Raw genomic sequence first — 20,835 nt, forward strand, 5'->3', positions numbered from 1 at the left:
GCTGAAACCAAGTCCAATCTGGTATTCATCATGTTCAAGAACAGCTATTATAGTACACAGTACTGGAAAGAATGAGACTGATGCTAGCTGCTGAATTCCTAACAAGGCAACATGGAACAGAAAAGTATCTAGTCCAAGTGCAAGGGGCTGACTGAATAAAGGCCACCCTCAGGGGGAAGAGGAAATTCAAGCTTCTCAGTCTGAATGGGTTTATAGGTACTATAAAATCATGAAGTACAAGAACAACATGAGCATCTTATCCACCCAATACAGTAATTGAGTTAATGGAGACTCCTTAAACCCAGAGAAAGGGTAAGTGTAGAACAAAAGAAGTACTGCTTCACAAAATAGATTACAGAGACACAAAACATATTGCTTCAAGATATGAAAGTGGAAAACTAACACAGAATGTAAATAAGTATATAAGGTGTCTTCCTAAAGGTCATAAAATTATATGAAGAAACTATACGTGGATTTCAAAATTTTTGTATCAAAATAAAGTTATTGCTAATGTCATTTTCCATGAAGTTTTTGAAGTACCTTCACAGAACACTTGGAGTACAGAAAAAATGTCCTATTTAACTTTGCATTCCCAGTTTGCACTAGTAATATTAAAATAGTCAACAACTGATTATTACAAAAGCAAAAGACCATCCAGACTGCTACCCAATAAACCAGAATATACACCTGTCAACATGCCACAGGATGGGGAATCAAGATAGGGCTGTGTCTATCAAAATGATGGACACACAGTAGTTCCTGAATAAGTTTTTTTTTTTTTTAAATCAGGATGATGGCAATTTATTGTGAAAGCTGGGGATATTCAAATCAACAACCAAAACGTAGGATGGTGAGTAAATGCCACTAAAGATCCATCCCAATGCAAGTCAAATGAGACATGCAGAAGTACTGCCTGACTTACTACCTGAGGCTGAAGTATAAAAGCAAATGGTGTTCCTCCTCAGTTGCAGTTACACTGCCATCAGAAAATGAGGACCAGATGTCTAACTACATGTCTTAGATCTTTATATTTCACTAACAACCAGGCTTCTGTGCTAAGTCATATATGTTGCTGTTAGTGCCTTTTAAGACCTAGTGTTTGTTAATAGTCATTAACAAAGAGCAAGTATGTGATCATGGTGTATGGATTCTGGTATTCATGGCACACATACTTGTATATATTTATCTGTTTAATGGAGTCTGCTCTTACAAGAGACAATTGGTACATCAAGCAAACATTCAAACCTCTCTTGTGTTTATCTCCACCAGTAATTACTCAAGGGAGTAATCTATTAAGTGTAAGTTTCCACTTCCAAGTTTCAATAAATCAGATTGTCACTTTCTTCTCACATAAAAAAGTTGTTGAAACCTTCTTAGCTTTGATTTTTACCTCCATATTCAGGAAAGATACATGGTTGATGTTGAGTGAAATAAAAATAGGGTGTGATAGCTTGCAATAATGATCATCATCTTAATGATTAACTTTATGTAATGTGATGATTTGGTCTGATTAATATTACAGGCATCATACTGTAGAAATTATGAAACAACTTAATTTACTATAATTAAAAGCATGATGTCAACTCATTTTTAGATTGCATATATAGGCAAAGTAAGCATAGATTATAAACTATAATGAGCAGAACTCAAAACCAGCATATATTAAATTCTGAAATAACTTCTAATATGCCACAGTTTGAGAAGCAATATGAAGAAAATGTATTCCTTGTAAATATTGTCTTTTAGTAGAAAGGCATTTAACAATTTATCAATTCTGTAAAAAGGCAAAGATCTCAAAGCTGTTATTTGTATTCAAAGTTGCTTGGTAGTATTCTTTAGACAGTGATAATTCTGAACAATGTTTTATTATTTCATCACTGTCAAAGTATTAGCTACACTGAAGACACTGATAGAAACAAAGAGGCCCATTCATGCATAAATTTAATAACACTTATTGAGTACCTAGTATTTACCAAAAATGATGGCAGGTTTATAGTTAATAAAATAACAATTACCTTGAAATATTTAACAGAGATGGAAAATCAGCCATTATACTATGATAATAACTGACAAATATTCTTTGACCAAACTTTAATCAAGTCCTGAACCTTCTAGGCCCATCAGTATACCTTCTTGTTAAGTCCAATTTTATCAATAATTTTGCTGATTCAATTTAAGAGGACCATGCTCACTCAATATTGGATAATCCTCATTATCTGATCATATTCCTCCACTACACCACCCTCCCTAATGCAGGTGATGGGCTGATCACCCTAGCCTATCTTCAGCAAGAATCCTGTTAGTCAACTTTGTCATAGGATTTAATCTTACCCTTCATGTTTCCTTTTAGTAATTTTTTAACTCTATGATCCCCCTCCACCTACTCCTTTGCTATTAGCTCCTACTTAACTATATTGTTGACCTCTCACCTGGGGAATGTCAAGGGCAATCAGGTTCTGGCTAAACCCTGTTGGCGTTGTTGTTGTGAGCAAAACTGGATTTTACAAGGAAACTAACAGATTGATCTTGGAGAAGGTTCTGGAGCCTGACTAGAGTTTGGTCAAGTAAAGAAACTTTGTCATACGTAAATACAGTCAACTCTAATCACAAAATAGTATTTCATACAGCAGTATTGTAGATACATAATGGGCAATGTGGAAAAGGTAGTACATAAGCTAATCTTGAAAAACAAGTAGGAATTAATCACAGGGAAATATTTGGTTACTAGTAAATTCTGGTATGGGATTGATTGTATCCATTTGGAGAGATAAAGTGTGTGTAAATAAAGGAGTTTATCACATGAAGGAAAGAAGGAAAGCAAATCTTATAAATATGCTACTGGGAAAAAATTATTGGCATTTGCAAGTGGGACATTCCTTATCCACGGAATACTTTGGGTAGGATATACATGCTAAATAAACCTGGAAACCATAAATTTATGTGATATGTGTGTCTTTTGAGAGTTATATAACCAAGTACCTATACAGTATAAACTACAGATATTCATGATTGAACATCTTCCTCTTGTGTAAGCAATTACTCATGATTACTCATGATTACTCCCTACCTTGATGCAGTAGGAAGGAAACTGAATAACTGTTTTGGTGGTTCTGTACTTCTTGTTTACCTCACATTTAAGGTTTATTTGTACATCTGAAATTATTAATGAGGATCAATGCAGAGTAATGTCTTTAATTCATGTGAGATTGATTTCACAATCCAATATTCTAGTTCTGTTGTTACCAGATAAAGGAAGATACAAGAAGAGTAAAAATTCTACCCATCCACACTGGATCTCTAATTCCTTAATTTATAAGATAATTCTGCAATTCTTCTCTTAATTGGCCAAAAATATGTGCTGAAAATACAAGTTGAGGTTTCTTCTTATAGTCATGCTTAGTGATAGAGCTTCATTCATGGTATCTTTCTATTTAAGCTCTTTAAAATCAAAAAATGTTGAACACAAAGTTCAATATGAGTTCTCCAAATGAACAATGCAGGATATAAAGGGTAAATACAGATGTCCCTTAACTGAGTCCTTACTATTCTTATTGTGTCACTACTGAGCTAAAAAAACACAGAAATGCATTTAAGGCATAATATAAAGGCATGAATATCTTTACACAGATATCATAAACTACATTTCTTCCAATAAGTAAATGGTTAAACAATATTAATTTGTGATTGATGACATTTTCTTAAACCTGACTAGTCCCAACACTCTTCACCTTAGATATTGATGGGGTCCAGCATTCCTGGATACTGAGGGAGTATATCACAAAATTAAGTTCTGTATAAATTGGTGTCTTGTAGTATCTTCAATCTTCAAATGCCTCCATATACAAGTTCTGTACAAATCAAGATTCTCTGTATTCTTCTGCAACCTGCCAATCCGCTCTGGTTCTAACAAAGTATTATTAAATTTTACTTTTTATACTCATATGCATGGTTTTCAATATTTTTATACTAAAATGAACATGTTCTAGTTCAATTTGCCATGCAGCTTTTGAAGTACCATCTTATATAGCCTGGTCCCATTTCCCCTTTTCCAATTCTTAACCCAGTTCTCTTTTAAGAAACTGGAGATCAGGAATAATCACCTGCTTTCAATCTACTTTGTAATGTGATAAAATGGAAATCAAATTAAAAACAAATAACTCATTTAAAATTATCACAAACAGTTTTGAGGGGTATGTATTTGTGAATAAATTATATATTTTGAATATTTCCTATTTATTTAAAGTCTTCATATAAGATGTCAATATTTTTAAAATATTGGCTTAAATTTCCTATTGATCTACTTCTTGAATCTATGTCTGATTTATATGTTGAGTCATGTACAAAGTTGAATGAGCCAATCCACTAGGAGAGCTTGCATTTTAGTTTTTGTGGCAAGCATAAAGTAAAAACTACCCTATGTAACACATGCCATAGTAATAGTTAACATCACAGAGACAAGTTAACTTTAGCAGGAACTAGGGAAGCCTTAGAAGACAAAATGACATTGAAGCAGACTTTGAAGGGTAAGTTTCCCTTTCCTAAAAGAAAAAAAAATCACCTTTAAGATAATTCCTTGTTTTCATGTTATACTGTATATGTTTTTCATTTATTTTTGTCTTTTGAATGGCACATGCTCATGTATTATAAAAGTTAATGCTTATTTTTTTCATTTTACAGGATAGAAAAAAATACATCAGAAAGCTAATGTGTATATTATTAAAGGAAGAAGGACAGAAAAGTTAATAACTTTTATTACTTAATGTCTTGACAGTAGCATGTTCTGTGTGTGTATATCCATACAGTATATATATGACAACTTGTAAACCTTCTAAGTGTTTATACTTTCCAGCTATACATGTATTTCTCACTAGATAATAGAGAAAGCTCCCATTGAATTCTCAAAAGTTTTAATAGATTTTAAAATATATAATCTTGAATAGGCACAAACTTTTGCTGGTCCTTGGCCTATATGCAGTTCCTTTTCTCACCTTTGAATTACCACATATAGTGTACTAGAATTAGAATGGTTATGTAATGCAGAATTGTGATCAATTCTTTGATATTCGTGTTTTGAATAAGTATAGTTCACTTGACCAGTTGACTAGGAAGACAATAATTTAAAGTTTCAAATGCAATATTTACAAATAAAATTTTTCTAATAGCTTGATCAGTCCATAAGAGACAGAGACTTCCTGTTCAGATTCCACATCATTCATATGGCTTTCTGTGTATGGTAAAAATATATAATGTTTGGCAAAAGTTGAAAGCTTAAGAAGCATAGAATTTCCATGTTAATTTCATATATGGGCATACACAAACTAGAATATATTCATATAACCAGGGTCAACTGCTACAATTATAGCTACTTCATTTTTCACTACACTTCCCTTCTACATTTCATACTTCATAGAAATTTTACAAATAAGGCAGAAACATTCATAACCCTTGGCATATAACTCTCCTGTTGTCATAAAGTATTAAAGGTGTTCTTTACATCTTATTATGAAGGGAGTTCCCAACAACCATTAAGCAACTTTGTGTGTCTGGGGGCAATTTGTACAATTTGCACATTTCTTTGTTTGTTTTCAGCAACTTAAAACAGCTAACATGTCTCTGGTTAATTTATACAAGGTACACCAGCTCAAATGATATGCAGGAGCCAAATGTTGAAGATCTGCTGTAAGCATTACTTTTACTAAGTAAAATTAAACTTGTCAGCTTACAATGTCATTTAATTAAATAAAAACTAGAAAGCATGAGTTACTTGTAGAAAAATGCATGTTTAGTTAGCAAAATATATACAGGCTAACGCTAACTGTGGATGTAGCTTTAACATGATCATTTGTTGTTAAAAATGACTGAGGGGTAGGAGTTTGCCACAATAACTAAGACACCACTTTGGATACAACATCCCATTCACAGAAACTGGATCAGAGTCCAGTCTCTGTTTCCACTTCCAGTTTCCCATTAATGCGCACCCTGTGAGGCAGCAGTGATGGCTGACGTAGATGGGTTCCTGCCAACCACATGGAAAACTCAGATCTTGGGAGTGACTTGGCCTAGCCCAAGTGTTGTGGGTTTTGGGGAGGTAAACCAGCAAATGGAAGATCTCTGTTTCTCTCTCTCTCTCTCTCTCTCTCTCTCTCTCTCTCTCTGTGTGTGTGTGTGTGTGCCTTTCAAATAATATGAACCAATCAATAAGAAAAATCATTTAAAAAAAGTTTTTAAATGTCTGAAAAGAAACCTATTGATCATGTCACATGAATGATTTATTATGGGTATGCTGAAGAGTACCAGAAGGATTCAATTAAAAGGCACATTCTTTCACATAAGAATGTATTATTTCAGAGTTGCAACAATACATAAAGAAAATTTTGGATAACAGACTGGCAATCTGGTTTTGATATTTTTATAACTGAGATAATAAAATAGAATTAATTCTTAAATCAGCCCTACAAGTAACCGAAATGTGTGTAAACAGGCATAGCAAAGTTAAATCAGTAACTATCTTGATAAACAAAGCAGAGAAAGGAAGCTAAGGGGCATGGAGATCCCTTAGACACTCAGATATATTAAAAATCCATCATGTTTTAGCTGCTATGGGGAAACTGAATATGTGAACAAGAGTCTTGAAATATTCTTTATATGTGGAATTGTGCTATTAAAAACAATTCTGTACCATTCTCTTCTCAGTAATAATTAATAAGAACTACAAAGTCCTTCTTCAACCTTATCCTTTAAATTTATCAACTCAAGCAGGTCTGTGGAGTCTTGACCTTCATGCCTCCTTTTAGGGATTCCCAACTGCCTAAAGCATTCTTGCAGTTCTATCTGATCTGTCAACAGCTTTTAATACCAGCATTTTGGGGGATTCTGTTATCCTGTGAAATTTAATCTCACCTATTTAAGCTTGCAGGAAGTACTGGAGGGAATTATTAACAGATTTCCCCTCATCTTCTTAGAGGATCGTGCCGAGTGATTGGCTGGTTTCCCTAAGGACCCATGGCGGAGAAGCACTAGTTTGTCAGCAGCATCCTATTTAGCATGTGTGTGAGGCCACAAGGGAGCCTGAAAGACATCTGAAATCTGAACTACATCAATATGCTGATGATGCCTTCATCTCATCAAACCTATATCCTTTAGCATTAATGCTTTCTTAACTAAGATGGAAAGGCTTCCAAACAGCACACTGCTTACAGCTCTAATTAGACAGCTGGAATCTACGTTGGTGATGCAGTAGAGCAGTGGACGAGCAGCCTCAGCATCACCAGGGAACTTGTTAAAAATGCAAATTCTCAGGGCCACCCAGACCTACTGAATCAGAAACCCCGAGGATAGGGTCCAGCAATCTGTGTTTAACAAGCCCTGCAGGTGATTTTAATGCACACTGAACTTCAACAATCTCTACATTAGAGAAATGTGACGTGTTTGTCACTGAGGAATCTATTGGGTGGTGCCTCCTAGTTTTTTAGATTAAAATACATTATTCTAGCTTACTAATCATGTAATGTACATGGTCCCAATTTCACTGTTAAATGCAACTGCCTTCTCTGGTATTCTGTATTTCTCACTAAAGGAAGAGATGTTTTATATGTCCTTCCCTCAAAGAATGGGAACTAGACTGCAGGATTAATTGTGTTCATGCTGGCATGCCTAATGATGTGGCATTTTACTTATAGACAAATAATATCATTCCCCAAATCCACCCGAGCTCAAGACCCTTAAACAATACTCATACACATATTTGAGAAAAACTAAAATGCTTCTGTTCCTCAATCTTCATTGACTTTAATAAACTAAATGTGGTTAAAGTATGTGTGCATTACAGGTCGAAAGCACTGGAGAACTCATAGAAATATAAAAGAATTGGGTATAATATTAAATTTTTCATATGACTAAAAATGTGTGATAGCATATAATCTCTCAAAACAAATACCTTTATATAATATTGAACCTCCATAATCATAGCTTTCCAATTTCATGAGTATTAGCTCTGCAATATGTTGGGCCTTCTTTTGATGTCTACAAAACCAACTAATGACCATGATAGATTAATACTGAACATCTACAAACACTGGAAGTCCTCAATTCTAAAAAAAATTATAAGCACTTGCCAGTGAACCAAACTTGAAAGTTTTGTACACTGCAGTAATGTATTCTTTTTTTTTTCTTTTTCTTTTTTTTTTTTAATTTTTGACAGGCAGAGTGGACAGTGAGAGAGAGAGACAGAGAGAAAGGTCTTCCTTTTGCCGTTGGTTCACCCTCCAATGGCCACCGCGGTAGCGCGCTGCGGCCGGCGCACCGCTCTGTTCCGATGGCAGGAGCCAGGTGCTTCTCCTGGTCTCCCTTGGGGTGCAGGGCCCAAGCACTTGGGCCATCCTCCACTGCACTCCCCGGCCACAGCAGAGAGCTGGCCTGGAAGAGGGGCAACCGGGACAGGATCGGTGCCCCGACCGGGACTAGAACCCGGTGTGCCGGTGCCGCAAGGCGGAGGATTAGCCTAGTGAGCCGCGGCGCCGGCCAGTAATGTATTCTTTATTACTCCTCTCATGTTTATGAATTTTGACTAAAACTATCAGAAGCATCTTACGAGTCCTAATGCTATAGTACTTTTCTAATTTGGAAAGTGAATACTAAAAGCTCTGGATGCTCATTCCTTCCTGAAAACATTTATTCTAAATTTTTCACAAAAATTTTATATGTGACCCTCATTGCACTAGGCATGGGGGAAACAAAGTAACCAAGAGAGATGATCTTGGACTCTGCTGTTATAGAACTTGGGCTCAGATGGTTTTAAAATCATATAAAAAATCTGGTTTCTTATGAACAAATAATAAAGAAACATCCAAACACTAGTTCTTGTAGCCTTAATTAAGCCCTGGATCCACCTCAGTTCCCTTTCTATTTATTTATTTAAAAGGAAGGTAGACACACACACACACGGGGGAGGAAGGTTGTGGGGAGGGAGAGGAAGAGAGGGAAAGAGAGAGTGAGAGAGAGAATCTTCCCTCCACTGATTCACTCTCCAAATGCCCACAATAACAGGGCTGGGCCAGGTCAAACCCAGGAGCCAGGAAATCCACGTAAGTCTTCCACTCTGGAGGCAAGAACTTAAGTACTTTGACCATCATCTGCTGCCTCCTAGGCATGTTAGCAGGAAGGTGGATAAGAAGCAGATAGGACTCCATCTGAGGCACTCTGATACAGGATTTGTATTTCCCAAGCAACAGCTTACTTTATTGCACAACAACATTCCCCACTCTGCACCCCATACACACCTGACTTCTACTAAGGCCTTTTGCAAGCACATGACCTACCATCCCAAGGACCCACTGATTTCTCTCAATAACTTGTTGATTCTGCCCACTGACATTTGGACTTCTGACCTTTGCACATTTTCTGGTATTTTTCTTGCTGTAATCCAGTCACAAAGACCACCAGCTAAATCTTAATTAGCCTCCCACGCACTCCTTATACTCCTGTATTTATTTTTCTCCATTAACTAATAACCATTCAACATACTATTTACATACAATTCATTTGTTTGGTTTATGGGTCTCTTCCCTCACTAGATACAAACTCCATGAAGGCATGAAATTCTATTTGATATGTTTCCTTCTGGATTCAAATTTCTAAGAACAATACAATGTACATAATAGGTGTTCAATAAATTAAGTTGAATAAATACTACATTTATTCTTGTCTCTATTCTTGAAGTAATTATCTGGTCTCAGTTTTTTTGTGTGTTCTACCTAAGAAGAAATAGTCACCATTCATTCCTAGTTCCCAACACTAGTGAAGATGACTCTGATACAGAATGTGAAGTAAGCTAATATTGACCTTCAGGGTTAGCTTCCACTTCCAACCCTAAAGGAGAAGACTTTTGTACTGAAAATGTGTCTGACACTGAAATCTGTAGAAAAAGATTTAAAATAGCCAGTTCAAAACATATCTTCCAAGTACTTTCTACTTCCCAGGTCCTGTTACATGGATAGGGATAGAAAGATGAATAAAATTAGTTCTTCTCCCCTTTAACTTCAACCAGTCACTGAATTCCACTGTGGCTATTTCTTTTGGTTAGTAAAATGACATGATTGTGTAAACTTATTCCTTAGACAGAAGAAACTCCTCCAGTTACAGGACCACTTTGGACTTTGGAGAAAAGTCTGTCTCACAGAAGTCTGAATTGATTGAAAGTATGACCAAAGAATATGTATCTTTAAATGTAGTTTGGGAACTTCACTTCTGGAAAATCCTAACTATCTCTAATAACTACAGCTTCCTTTTTGAGGTTTATTTATTTATTTGAAAAGCAGAGAGTAGGAGAGAGAAAAATAACATCCATCCACTGGCTCCCTCCCCAAAGTGGCTACAACAGCCAAGCTGGGCCAAGCTGAAGCCATGAGCAAGGAACTGCATCCAATTCTCCTACATGGGTGGCAGAAATTCAAGTACTTGTGTCATTATCCGATGCTTCCCAGGCACATTAGCAGGGAGCTAGATTGGAAGTGGAACAGCCAGGACTTTAACTGGCACTGTGATATGGGATGCAGGCCACCTCTACCAATGGCTTATCTCAAGGCAACACAAGGCCCATACCAAAATTCTTCTAATAGTCACACAGTTTGTGAAGATGTAGTACATTCCACCATCACTAGCTAAACAGAAAAATTTCAAAGATAATAACACTGACAACAAGAATCACCCATGATTGACAGAGATAAATTTCTCATATTTTCCAAATCATTATTATGAATTTTCTTTTGACTGAAATGTCTAAATTTAAAAAAACAATTATGTACAGCACAAAATTTTTTAAATTTGCATTTGACAATTTCAACAACATTCAAAAGATTTAAATTAGAGGACTGAACATTAACAGTTTAATCTCCTGAAATCTATTGAATTACTGCTCAGTATTTTCTGATGGTTCCACTTTACCTCCTCAGGGACAGCTCTTATATTAACAAAGCCTTTTCTGAAGACAACGAACACACGGCGGGCTCCACAACGTAAGGCAGATGTAGCACAGTCAAAGGCAGTATCTCCAGCTCCGAGGACAATCACGGTTCCCCGTATCGATGGCAATGGAGAGTGACAGGCGCACATTCCTGAATGATGAAAGGAAAACCCCATTTTCAAGTAGAGAAACCATTTCTGCATGACAGCTCAAAAGATACTTGTACTCAAAGCAGTGTAAAATTGCATCGTGCAGTTTCCGAGGATGGAGTGTCACTATCAAATTATTCTGCTTCATTGAAAGACAGTTTTATTCCCATTTAAAAAATATGCTCATATATGTAATTTCATAGTCAGTACCTTTAGCTTGTTTTCTACTTCTAGAAGAATTGCTACAACACATTCTGAAGAGTTTAGGTCACAATGAACTGGAATGAATCAATTAAAACTCTGTCAAAGTTGTGGTATATATTTTTAACTTGGCATCATTAAATTTCTTCTTGTTAGAAGAAAAAAAAGTAATACTTAAGATCTGAGTTAATAATTTGTAGCAGGTCATTTAAAACACCTTAAATATATATTATCTGATTTCTAACAAGTAGGTCTGCAACATGGTACATTGAGGAAACTTTAAAAATTAACATGATGAAGATTCTTGAAATAATTAAAATAAAACTTGCTCCCATCTACCAATTTTCTTCAGTTTTGTTTGTAAATTGGACAAAAAAAAATATGACTTTCCAAGTACCTATTTCTAAAGGGCATCTACTTGGGGCCCTGCACCCGCAGGGGAGACCAGGAGAAGCACCTGGCTCCTGGCTTCGGATCAGCACGATGCGCTGGCTGCAGCGGCCATTGGAGGGTGAACCAACGGCAAAAAGGAAGACCTTTCTCTCTGTCTCTCCTCTCTCACTATCCACTCTGCCTGTCAAAAATAAAATAAAATAAAATAAAATAAAATAAAATAAAATAAAATAAAATAAAATAAATAAAGGGCATCTACTTGAAGATTTTATGCTCATATAAGAATCTTTGTAGAAAAGTAAAATGCAGGTGCTCTCTATATTTTGGATAGCACTGCATTATCAGATTAAATAAAACTGTTGATAAGATAAATTGCTATAATTTTTGAAACGGCACCATAGATAGAATAGATTTATAATCTCAATAAGTATAATCATTTTGCTTGAAAGATTTTGTACTTGGGATTACACAATGTAATTTCAGACATATGCTGAGTACACTAAGACCTTCACTGAAAGGGGTGGAAGTCAGTCACAAGCGCCTCTCACTGCCACGGGAGGAGAACAGTGGAGTTGTCACATGTCTTTCATTGTAAACATATATAAGATGATTTAATTTAGAGAGCTTCTTTGAATTTTGGAAGAGAAACATGTTTTATCATTTTCACATGTATTTAGACATAGGAATACCTACAGCTGAGACTTATTGAAAAATACATGTTTAAAGGATTTAGAGTCTCTGGACTGGCAGAATTTATTACAGATTCGCTATGACTAACACAATGTTTTCAGTCAAACCAAAGCATGGTGCCATCTAAACTTCAGGCTGCTCTCCATGGAGTATATGAAGAGATGGGGTGTCTATCAAAGTGTTTAACTTCATAACTGTTCAAGAAAGGACATTGAATTTTTCTGCCTGAATTCATATAAATCATCTAAGATATGTGATCATCCACCCTATTTTAAAATAGATCCCAAACTGAAGCTCTGCTCTTTCTTTTAAGAACATCATTCAGTGTTTCTTAAGGACTCCCTTACTTGAAGCAATTCGTCATGATGCAGTTTAGATCTATCTATAATCCAGTGAAAATGCATAGGATGATGTTTTATTGGGTGAATAAACAAGCAGACAATCCTGGCAAACTGTTATATCATGCTTTCCTTTTTTTCCCCCTCTTTACATTGGTATTATTCAGGGATTGATTTTAGATCTGTGTAATTACTCACTGAGCTTGAATTTAATATAAATTTATAATACATAACACAGACAACATGAAGAATAGAACAATATGTTATACCTGCTTTACTTGCTTTGGCTACAAGTGGTAAGAAGTCTTTGGATGTATAAAATCCCTGGTCCTGGGTCAGGCCTTCAAAGATGTGGTCCTTATTCGGTTCTGGTAAACCTAATAAATACAGTTTATAAAATATTGTTAGCAGATGTGAGGTCTTTCTCACTGGCTACTGAAATAAAGCTGAAAGCTATGATCATTGAAATATTGTGGTTCCTAGAGGAAAGAAAATTCTATGAGCCAATCAGCATAAAAATGTACATAAATAATACAACATATCTCAAAATAAATCTTAAATATATAACTCAGCACATATCATAAGTCACCCATATATGTACCTTTATGCACATGCAGAAACATGCAACATCTATACACACAGAGACATAGAATGGGAATGGGAGAAACTGGGTTACAGTCTTTCCACATGTCATAAGTAAATTTCAGCTGTACTAAATTGCCATATATTTAAAATCTACTATAAAAGTAAAGAAATATGAATATATATTTATCTAGTTCCTGAATAGGGAAGCTCATTCTAGGGAAAAAGAATGAAAGAAAATGCTGCAAATTGGAAACAAATACCTCAAAGGGAGAAAAGAACACAAAAATTCAGCCACTTATTCAATTCAAAACTATAATAAACTAATTAAAAGGCAAATCAGAAGCAAAGATTTGGTTAAGTAGTTAAAATACTTCTAAACACCCATATTCCATATGAGTGTTTGGTTTCAATTTTCAGCTCTGCTCCTGAATTCAGCTTGATGCTGACTCAAGTAGTTGGGTCCCTGCCACCCAGGTGACAGACTGGGATTGAGTTCCTTGCTATAGCTTTGGTCCAGCTCAGTCTTGGTTATCGCAAGCTTTTGGGGAGTGAAGGAACAGATGAGAAATGGCTCTGTCTCTGTCTCTCTGCCTTCCAAATAAATACCAAGAAATTAATTTTTAAAATAAGTTAAAAGGTAAATGATTAACCAGGAAATCTAATAATAAATGTCTTCACCATACAAATAAGTTTTTCACTATCAGTAGGAAACACTAACTTCCAATAGAAATCCAGTAGAAACTGAAAGAAAAAAAAAATAGCTCACAAGCACTAAAAATATTAGCTCCATTAGTAATTAAATAAATGCAAATGAAAACAATGAGATAGTGAATGTAAATGATTAAAGAAAATTAAACTACACAGCAAGGTTAAAAATGGAACTTGTCATTCTGTTTTAGTAGAAATGCACATTGGTGCTCAATTACTTGAAAATAATTTTGACTCTATTCTAAGGAAATACTAAGACAGTCAAATGTAACTTTTATGTACAAAAAATGATCAATAAAAAAAGGATGAGAAAATGACAGAATGCCAGCTGAATAAACTTTGAAAACCAAAACACAACAGAACAAACTGCAGCCATGAAAGTGATTATTTGGAAAATACGGTATCAAATTACAATCAAAACATAATGTTCGAGGGCCCTTGCTGTGGCACAGCAGGTTAAGCTGCTACTTAGAGTGTTAGCATCCTGTTTGGGCACCAGTTCAAATGTGGCTGCTCCACTTTGGATCCAGGTCTCTGATAAATGCACCTGAGAAAGCAGCAAATGATGACCCAAGTGCTTGGGCCCCTGCCACCCACATGGTAGACCAGGATGAAACAGCTGGTCCTGACTTCTGCTTGTCCCAGCCTGGCCATTTGGGCAGTCAACCAGCAGATAGAGGATCTCTCTCTCTCTCTCTCTTCTCTCTTCCCTCTTCTCTCTTCTCTCTCTCTTTCTCTCTGCTTCTCCTGCTCTCTGTGACTCTTCCTTTCAAATAAATAAAGAAACAAATATTTAAAAAAAACAGTGTTGAGTGAACTACCAGGGATTTAAACTGTGTATGGTATGGTTCAAATTTTGTGTAAATGAATGCATAAACTTTAAAATTTTATCAGTGGTCATATTTGGTAGTTGGTAGTGGGATGATGAATGTTCTATTCTTTTTTTTTTTTTTAATTTGACAGAGTTAGCAGTGAGAGAGAGAGAGAGAAAGGTCTTCATTCCGTTGGTTCACTCCCCAAATGGCCGCTACGGCCGGCGTGCTGCGCCAATCCGAACCAGGAGCTAGGTGCTTCCTCCTGGTCTCCCATGGGGTGCAGGCACCCAAGCACTTGGGCCATCCTCCACTGCCCTCCCGGGCCACAGCAGAGAGCTGGACTGGAAGAGGAGCAACCGGGACTAGAACCGGCACCCATATGGGCTGGCAGAGGATTAACCAAGTGAGCCACAGCGCAGGCCCCGAATATTCTATTCTTTTATTAGTTCTTTATTTTCAAATTTTTCACAGCATGTATGTACTAACTATATAATTAGGAAACAACTGCAAAAATGTCTAAAAGAAAATGAATAGCAGACTGAAATATTTTCAAATGTAAACAAGTAAATCTTAGAGCAATCACCCCTTCCTAGAAACATAGAGAAATAATTCATTTCAATTCCATAAACAGAAGAGATAATATGTAGTTTAGATTTATTTACTCTCCAAAACTAATTCTACCAATGTGTCATTGTAGGAAGGTGGGAGTTTATTTTATAATGATTTGAAGGGTAATGAGTAGTCGTTACTGGTAGAGACAGACAGTAAGGAGCATGGCCCATGATTGACTTTTGTATTTAAGATAAGATAGGTGCCATGTCTGATCTCAAAGCTGAAGGTTCTTGTGGGTCTTATATAACCCGTGATAAATCCTTGTTGTATCTTCAGATTAAACCAAGCATCTTTTGTTCCTGTCTAGCACCTCCTCTATTTCCTCCCTCAAAAAATTTCCTCATAGATTATTTTAAAACTCTTCATTGCAAAAATTATGTTAATTATGTAAGAAGTTTGGACAATTCTCTTGACTTTCCTTTACTTTGGCTTCTCCATAAATGAAATGAGGATGAAACTATGTCTCCACTTTCTGGCATATAGGGATATTACCAGGGTATACTAGTACTATAGAAGTTATTACTTGCGTATGTATATAGTAGTTTATGATTCTTATAATTGAGAAAGACGGGGCTTATTAAAAATAGTCAAATATATACTTGGATACTGGATTGAGAAAATTTTTCTACTGTACACTATTAAATGATGGCTAGTGTTTAGGCTCTACTTGATTAATCAAACTAAAAGAGAGAGAGAGAGAGAAGCTACAAATCAAGATTTAAATAATGTCCTAAGTCTCCCTTAGCATCTAACTGTACAGTAGAGATGGCATATCTTCTGTATCACTTCATTTCCACATTAAAAACTCAAATAAAATGAAAAACAGCTGAAATGCTATGCAATTTTAAGGTGGTGATAAGTAAAAAGACAGATCAAAAACTAAGCACGGAGAATGTAAGTGGTGGATAAGAATTCTATAGACTGGCAATAACACATAAATCCTTCTTTCCACCAACACCTAAGCTGAGCGTTTACATTGCTTGCTGTGGTTAAAGCAGAGCAGGAGTTTCACATTGATTATTATTTTCCATTCCTACTGCTAAAATAACTGTTATCTAAAGAAGTGCAAGGCATTCTTATTAAATACACTACTGGACACACAGAGATGACTTTTCCTCTCCTGCAAGGATTATTTCATGAGAAAAGTGCTTAGGTACATTTAAATTTCAGTTTTACATTTGGATCACGACACTGACACAGACAAGTGAGTGTCCTGTGCCTTTACCTCACTCTGCACTTAATATTCCAATGGACTTAACACTTATGGGTGAGAGTCTCCCTATGAATGTTCAAGAGCACACCAGTTAGATGTTCTGACCTACAAAGGCTGGCTTCACGGGAGGAACAATGAGCCTGTAACTAGGCAGGATCATTATGGCTAGGTTATCCCTGCAGCCTACTTAGCCACACCCATTTGCCTTGTGCAGATGAGGTTAATATCTACAATCAGTTGACTTTAAGAGAAGGTCATTACTTTGATGCTGTGGGTGGGCCTTATCCAATTAGTCAAAAGGCCTTAAAAACAAAACGGAGATTTCCCTAAGGACCAGGAAATTCTTTTTCCAAGACTATAAAATTGGCTCCTTCCTGGCCTGCCAAATATTTTGGACTTTATGTTTCACACAAGTGCATTAGCCAATTCCTTAAAATAAATCTCTCTACCTACCTATTTACCTGTCCGTCCATCCATCCATCCATCCATCTATGTATCCTACTGGTTCTGTTTTTCTGGAGAACTCTGAGACTGAGTTCTTTACTCTTTGTAATCTTCCATTTCATTTCTTTTTTATTTTTAATTTCCTTTCTCTTTTTTTAAGACTTATTTATTTATTTGAAAGTCAGAATTACAGAGAGAGGGAGAAACAAGAGAAATCTTTCATCTGCTGGTTGACTAACTGGATAGCCACAATGATCAGGGTTAGGCCAGGCCAAACCCAGGAGCCAGAAACTTCATCTTGTGCTTGGCAAGAACCTAAGTACTTGGGCCATCTTCTGCTGCTTTTTCAAGGCCATGGATTGGAAGTGAAGCAGCCAGGACTTCAACCGGCACCCATATGTGATGCTAGCATTGCAGGCAGCAGCTTTACCATTACACCACAATGCTGGCCACTAACTATTTGGTTTCTAAAAAACAGTGAATAATTACATTTCTCTCATAGATGTGAGACTTAAGATTAGCTACATATTATAAATTCATAATTCAAGGAGTCCTCAAGAAGTCCATGGTAATTTTATTATGAAAAACTATGTATAGGTTTCAAAATTTGTTGCATCAAAACAAATTTATCTTTTAATTTCATTTTTCCACAGATTTTTAAAGTGATCTTGTGTGTGTGTTCATTTGATAACTATGTATATATAATATACTCATATATGTAATTACAAAATTGAAGCCAGAAACACAGTGAATGACCAAATACTACCTGCTAATATTAATAAAGTTTTTAATTATCTAGTTTTATCAATTCTATCCAACTTCACATCTCATGGTAAAAAAGAATAAAATTTACATATAATAGAAGTGTTAAACCTTAGTAAATTTAAATAAAGTTCTACAAGGAAAGAAAAATGAGGCAACCTTAAGTGAAATATGAAAGATAATGAAACTTGCAAATGCCCATCTATCAAAGCAAGTTTTCCCTGAGGGTAGGTGGCATATTAATAAATAAGGCATGTGTCTATACCAGGATGATTTCAAAATGACACTGAAAAGACTTTTTAATCCACCTTTCAGTGGGGAAAAGAAAGTTTATGAATAAAGAGGAATTGACAAAGATTTGACAAACAAAACAGCGCTCTCTCTCGCTCTCTCTCTCTCTCTCTGTATAGTGATCTTTTTCAGAGTAGTTACTGAAGCTCACATTTTCAGCATGCATTTATACAAAGGAATACCACCTAAGAATGATTGAAAAATGATAATTTTCCAGTTCTCTGAAAAAGAAATAAAGTCTGCTTATGTTACAGAAAATTTAATTTAACATTTATTGACTACAGGCACTACTTTAAATGCCTGGAATACGGGTTATTTGTATATATTAGCTTAGTTTAATTCTAAAAATATCTCTATGAGACAGCTAATATTATTATTAGCTGCATTTTAGGTATGAGGAAATTCAGGCACATAGAAATTAAATAACATTACTGAAGGTCACAGAACAAGTAAATGGTGATGACAATTTCTAACCTGGACAGTCTGGCTAAAGAGTCCATGCTGTAGCCCCAAAGGCTGGCATTTTAGTGCATATGGTTTTTAATTAAGCCCTGTTATAATGTTTTGCTACATATCCAGTGATGTCTAAATTAGTCATTCAACATATGTGTATTAAGTTTTACTGGAAGGCACACAACACAGAATGTGTCCGTGGCCAGGTTCCAATCTAGTGGTAGAGACTTGACTGGCTGCTTCTCTTGGCTACATTTGTGTTTTGAACATTTTTTTTTTCTAGCAGATTACCTTTCTGAAATGCTTTCCTTCTTAAGTGCATTCCACGTGGGTTTCTGCTGGTTATTTCCCAATATTTGATATTCTTTGATATGACGCACCTCCCTCTGGCACACTAGAGAATAAAGAACAGCCAGGAATATGGTAAACTCTTTCCTTGTGCTCTATCAAGTTTTGCACAACTGCCATTAACAAGTCACTAAATACTGTGTTACATGTTATCACCTCGTAAGTAATAAAGGAGGAGTAAGCTTTCAAAGTTTAGCCTTCCCTGTTATGGTGGAACGTCTTAAGTATTACGTCCCATAATGTCTGCTTGTGCCACTTCACTTGGTCACTTACTCAGTGTTAATTGAATTCAGGAAGCATTTGTGTAATAGCTCTTACTCTTGAAGGCCTCCACTTGAATGACAGCTAAGCCACCAAGGGAAAGACAGTCTTCAGATAGACCCATCCTTAGAGATTGCCTCACAAATCCCATGCAAGTGCAGCGTGCAGCACAAACCACAGGCTCCTGGCAAAGGAGTGGGCAGTGCTCGCCACACAGCTCCCAGTAGGTTCCAGTTCATGTTATTCTACACAAGTGCTTTTTCAGCAACATTTCAGTAAAAAAATCAAACAGCACTGATTGTTTGGATAATAACAGCAAAATTCCTCTGGTATCAAACAGCGTAAGTTTTTCAATTTGCAAAGTACTTTTGTACTGGAGATCATACTGTCTTCTCTAAGCAAAAAGGATGTTGCCTATTTCAGTTCTCCTTTCCTAACCCTGGCTTGGAATGGTGCTGCGTTACAAAGAGCATTAAAATGTGCAGTTAAGCATGGATTCATTACACAGACTCACTGAGGGACACCAGGTTAACTTCCATCAGTGTCCTTTTGTATTTAAAAAGTCCACACAGGAGCCAGCTCTGTGGCACAGTAGGCTAATCTTCTACCTGCAGCACCTGAATCCCATTTGGGTGCAGGTCCCAGCAGTCCCAGCTGCTCCTCTTCTGATCCAGCTCTCTGCTGTGGCCTGGGAAAGTAATAGAATATGGCCCAAGTGCTTGGGCCCCTGCACCTGCATGAGAAACCAGGAAGAAGCTCCTGGCTCCAGATAGGATCATTTCTGGCCCGTGCGGCTATTTGGGGAGTGAACCAGTGGATGGAAGACCTTTCTCTCTGTCTCTCCCTCTCACTGTCTGTAACTCTACCTCTCAAATAAATAAATAATAAAAAGTCTGCACAATAATTGTTTTTTCTTTATTTCGTTTAAATGATCTTTTAAAATACCTTAATGCTAAATGGCTTATTTGCATGACGGTTTGTAAACAGAGTGTATTTGATAAGAATAAAACCTCTAAAGACAGACTTTTTGTACAAAATTCTAACATTTACTGCCTATTATGACCTTGGCCAAGTAAATTATTATTTCTGGGTAACAAGGGCCTCATCATAGGACTGTTGGGAGAACAGCAAAAAATAAAACTATATGCAAAGATCTTCTCATAGATGTGTAATGTTTCCTTTTATTTTCATTCTCTTGCTAAAACATTTGTTTTAAAAGATTTATTTATTTTATTTGAAAGTCAGCATTACACAGAGAGAGAAGGAGAGGCAGGGAGAGAGAGAGGTCTTCCAACCATTGGTTTACTCCCCAGATGGCAGCAACGCTGGAGCTGCACAGATCTGAAGCCAGGAGCCAGGAGCTTCCTCTGGGTCTCCCACGTGGGTGCTGGGGCCCAAGGACTCGGGCCATCTTCTACTGCTTTCCCAGGCCATAGCAGAGAGCTAGATCAGAAGTCGAACAGCCGGGACTTGAACCAGCACCCATATGGGATGCCGGCCCCAAATCTTTTTTTTTTTTTTTCAACTTAATGGAATGATACATCTGGATAGCCGCAAATGTTCATCTAAACTATTCTATACAGTTAATGTTATTACCAATCACAGTGGTTAG

At 36.4% G+C, this 20,835-nt stretch overlaps 1 protein-coding gene across 1 annotated transcript in view; it reads right to left on the bottom strand.

Annotated features, from left to right (window-relative positions):
* DPYD (dihydropyrimidine dehydrogenase) overlaps window positions 1-20,835 on the bottom strand; it is a 1,003,571-nt gene that overhangs the window by 592,448 nt on the left and 390,288 nt on the right. Inside the window, exons 9-10 of the mRNA XM_062191802.1 lie at window positions 13,001-13,108; window positions 10,942-11,111 (exon numbers count right to left, since the gene is read on the bottom strand). Of these exons, the coding sequence (XP_062047786.1) occupies window positions 10,942-11,111; window positions 13,001-13,108 (278 nt within the window). The remainder of the gene's footprint in view (window positions 1-10,941; window positions 11,112-13,000; window positions 13,109-20,835) is intronic.

Source organism: Lepus europaeus, chromosome 5 (assembly GCF_033115175.1).
Source record: "Lepus europaeus isolate LE1 chromosome 5, mLepTim1.pri, whole genome shotgun sequence".
In the NCBI taxonomy this organism is placed as follows: Eukaryota; Metazoa; Chordata; class Mammalia; order Lagomorpha; family Leporidae; genus Lepus; species Lepus europaeus.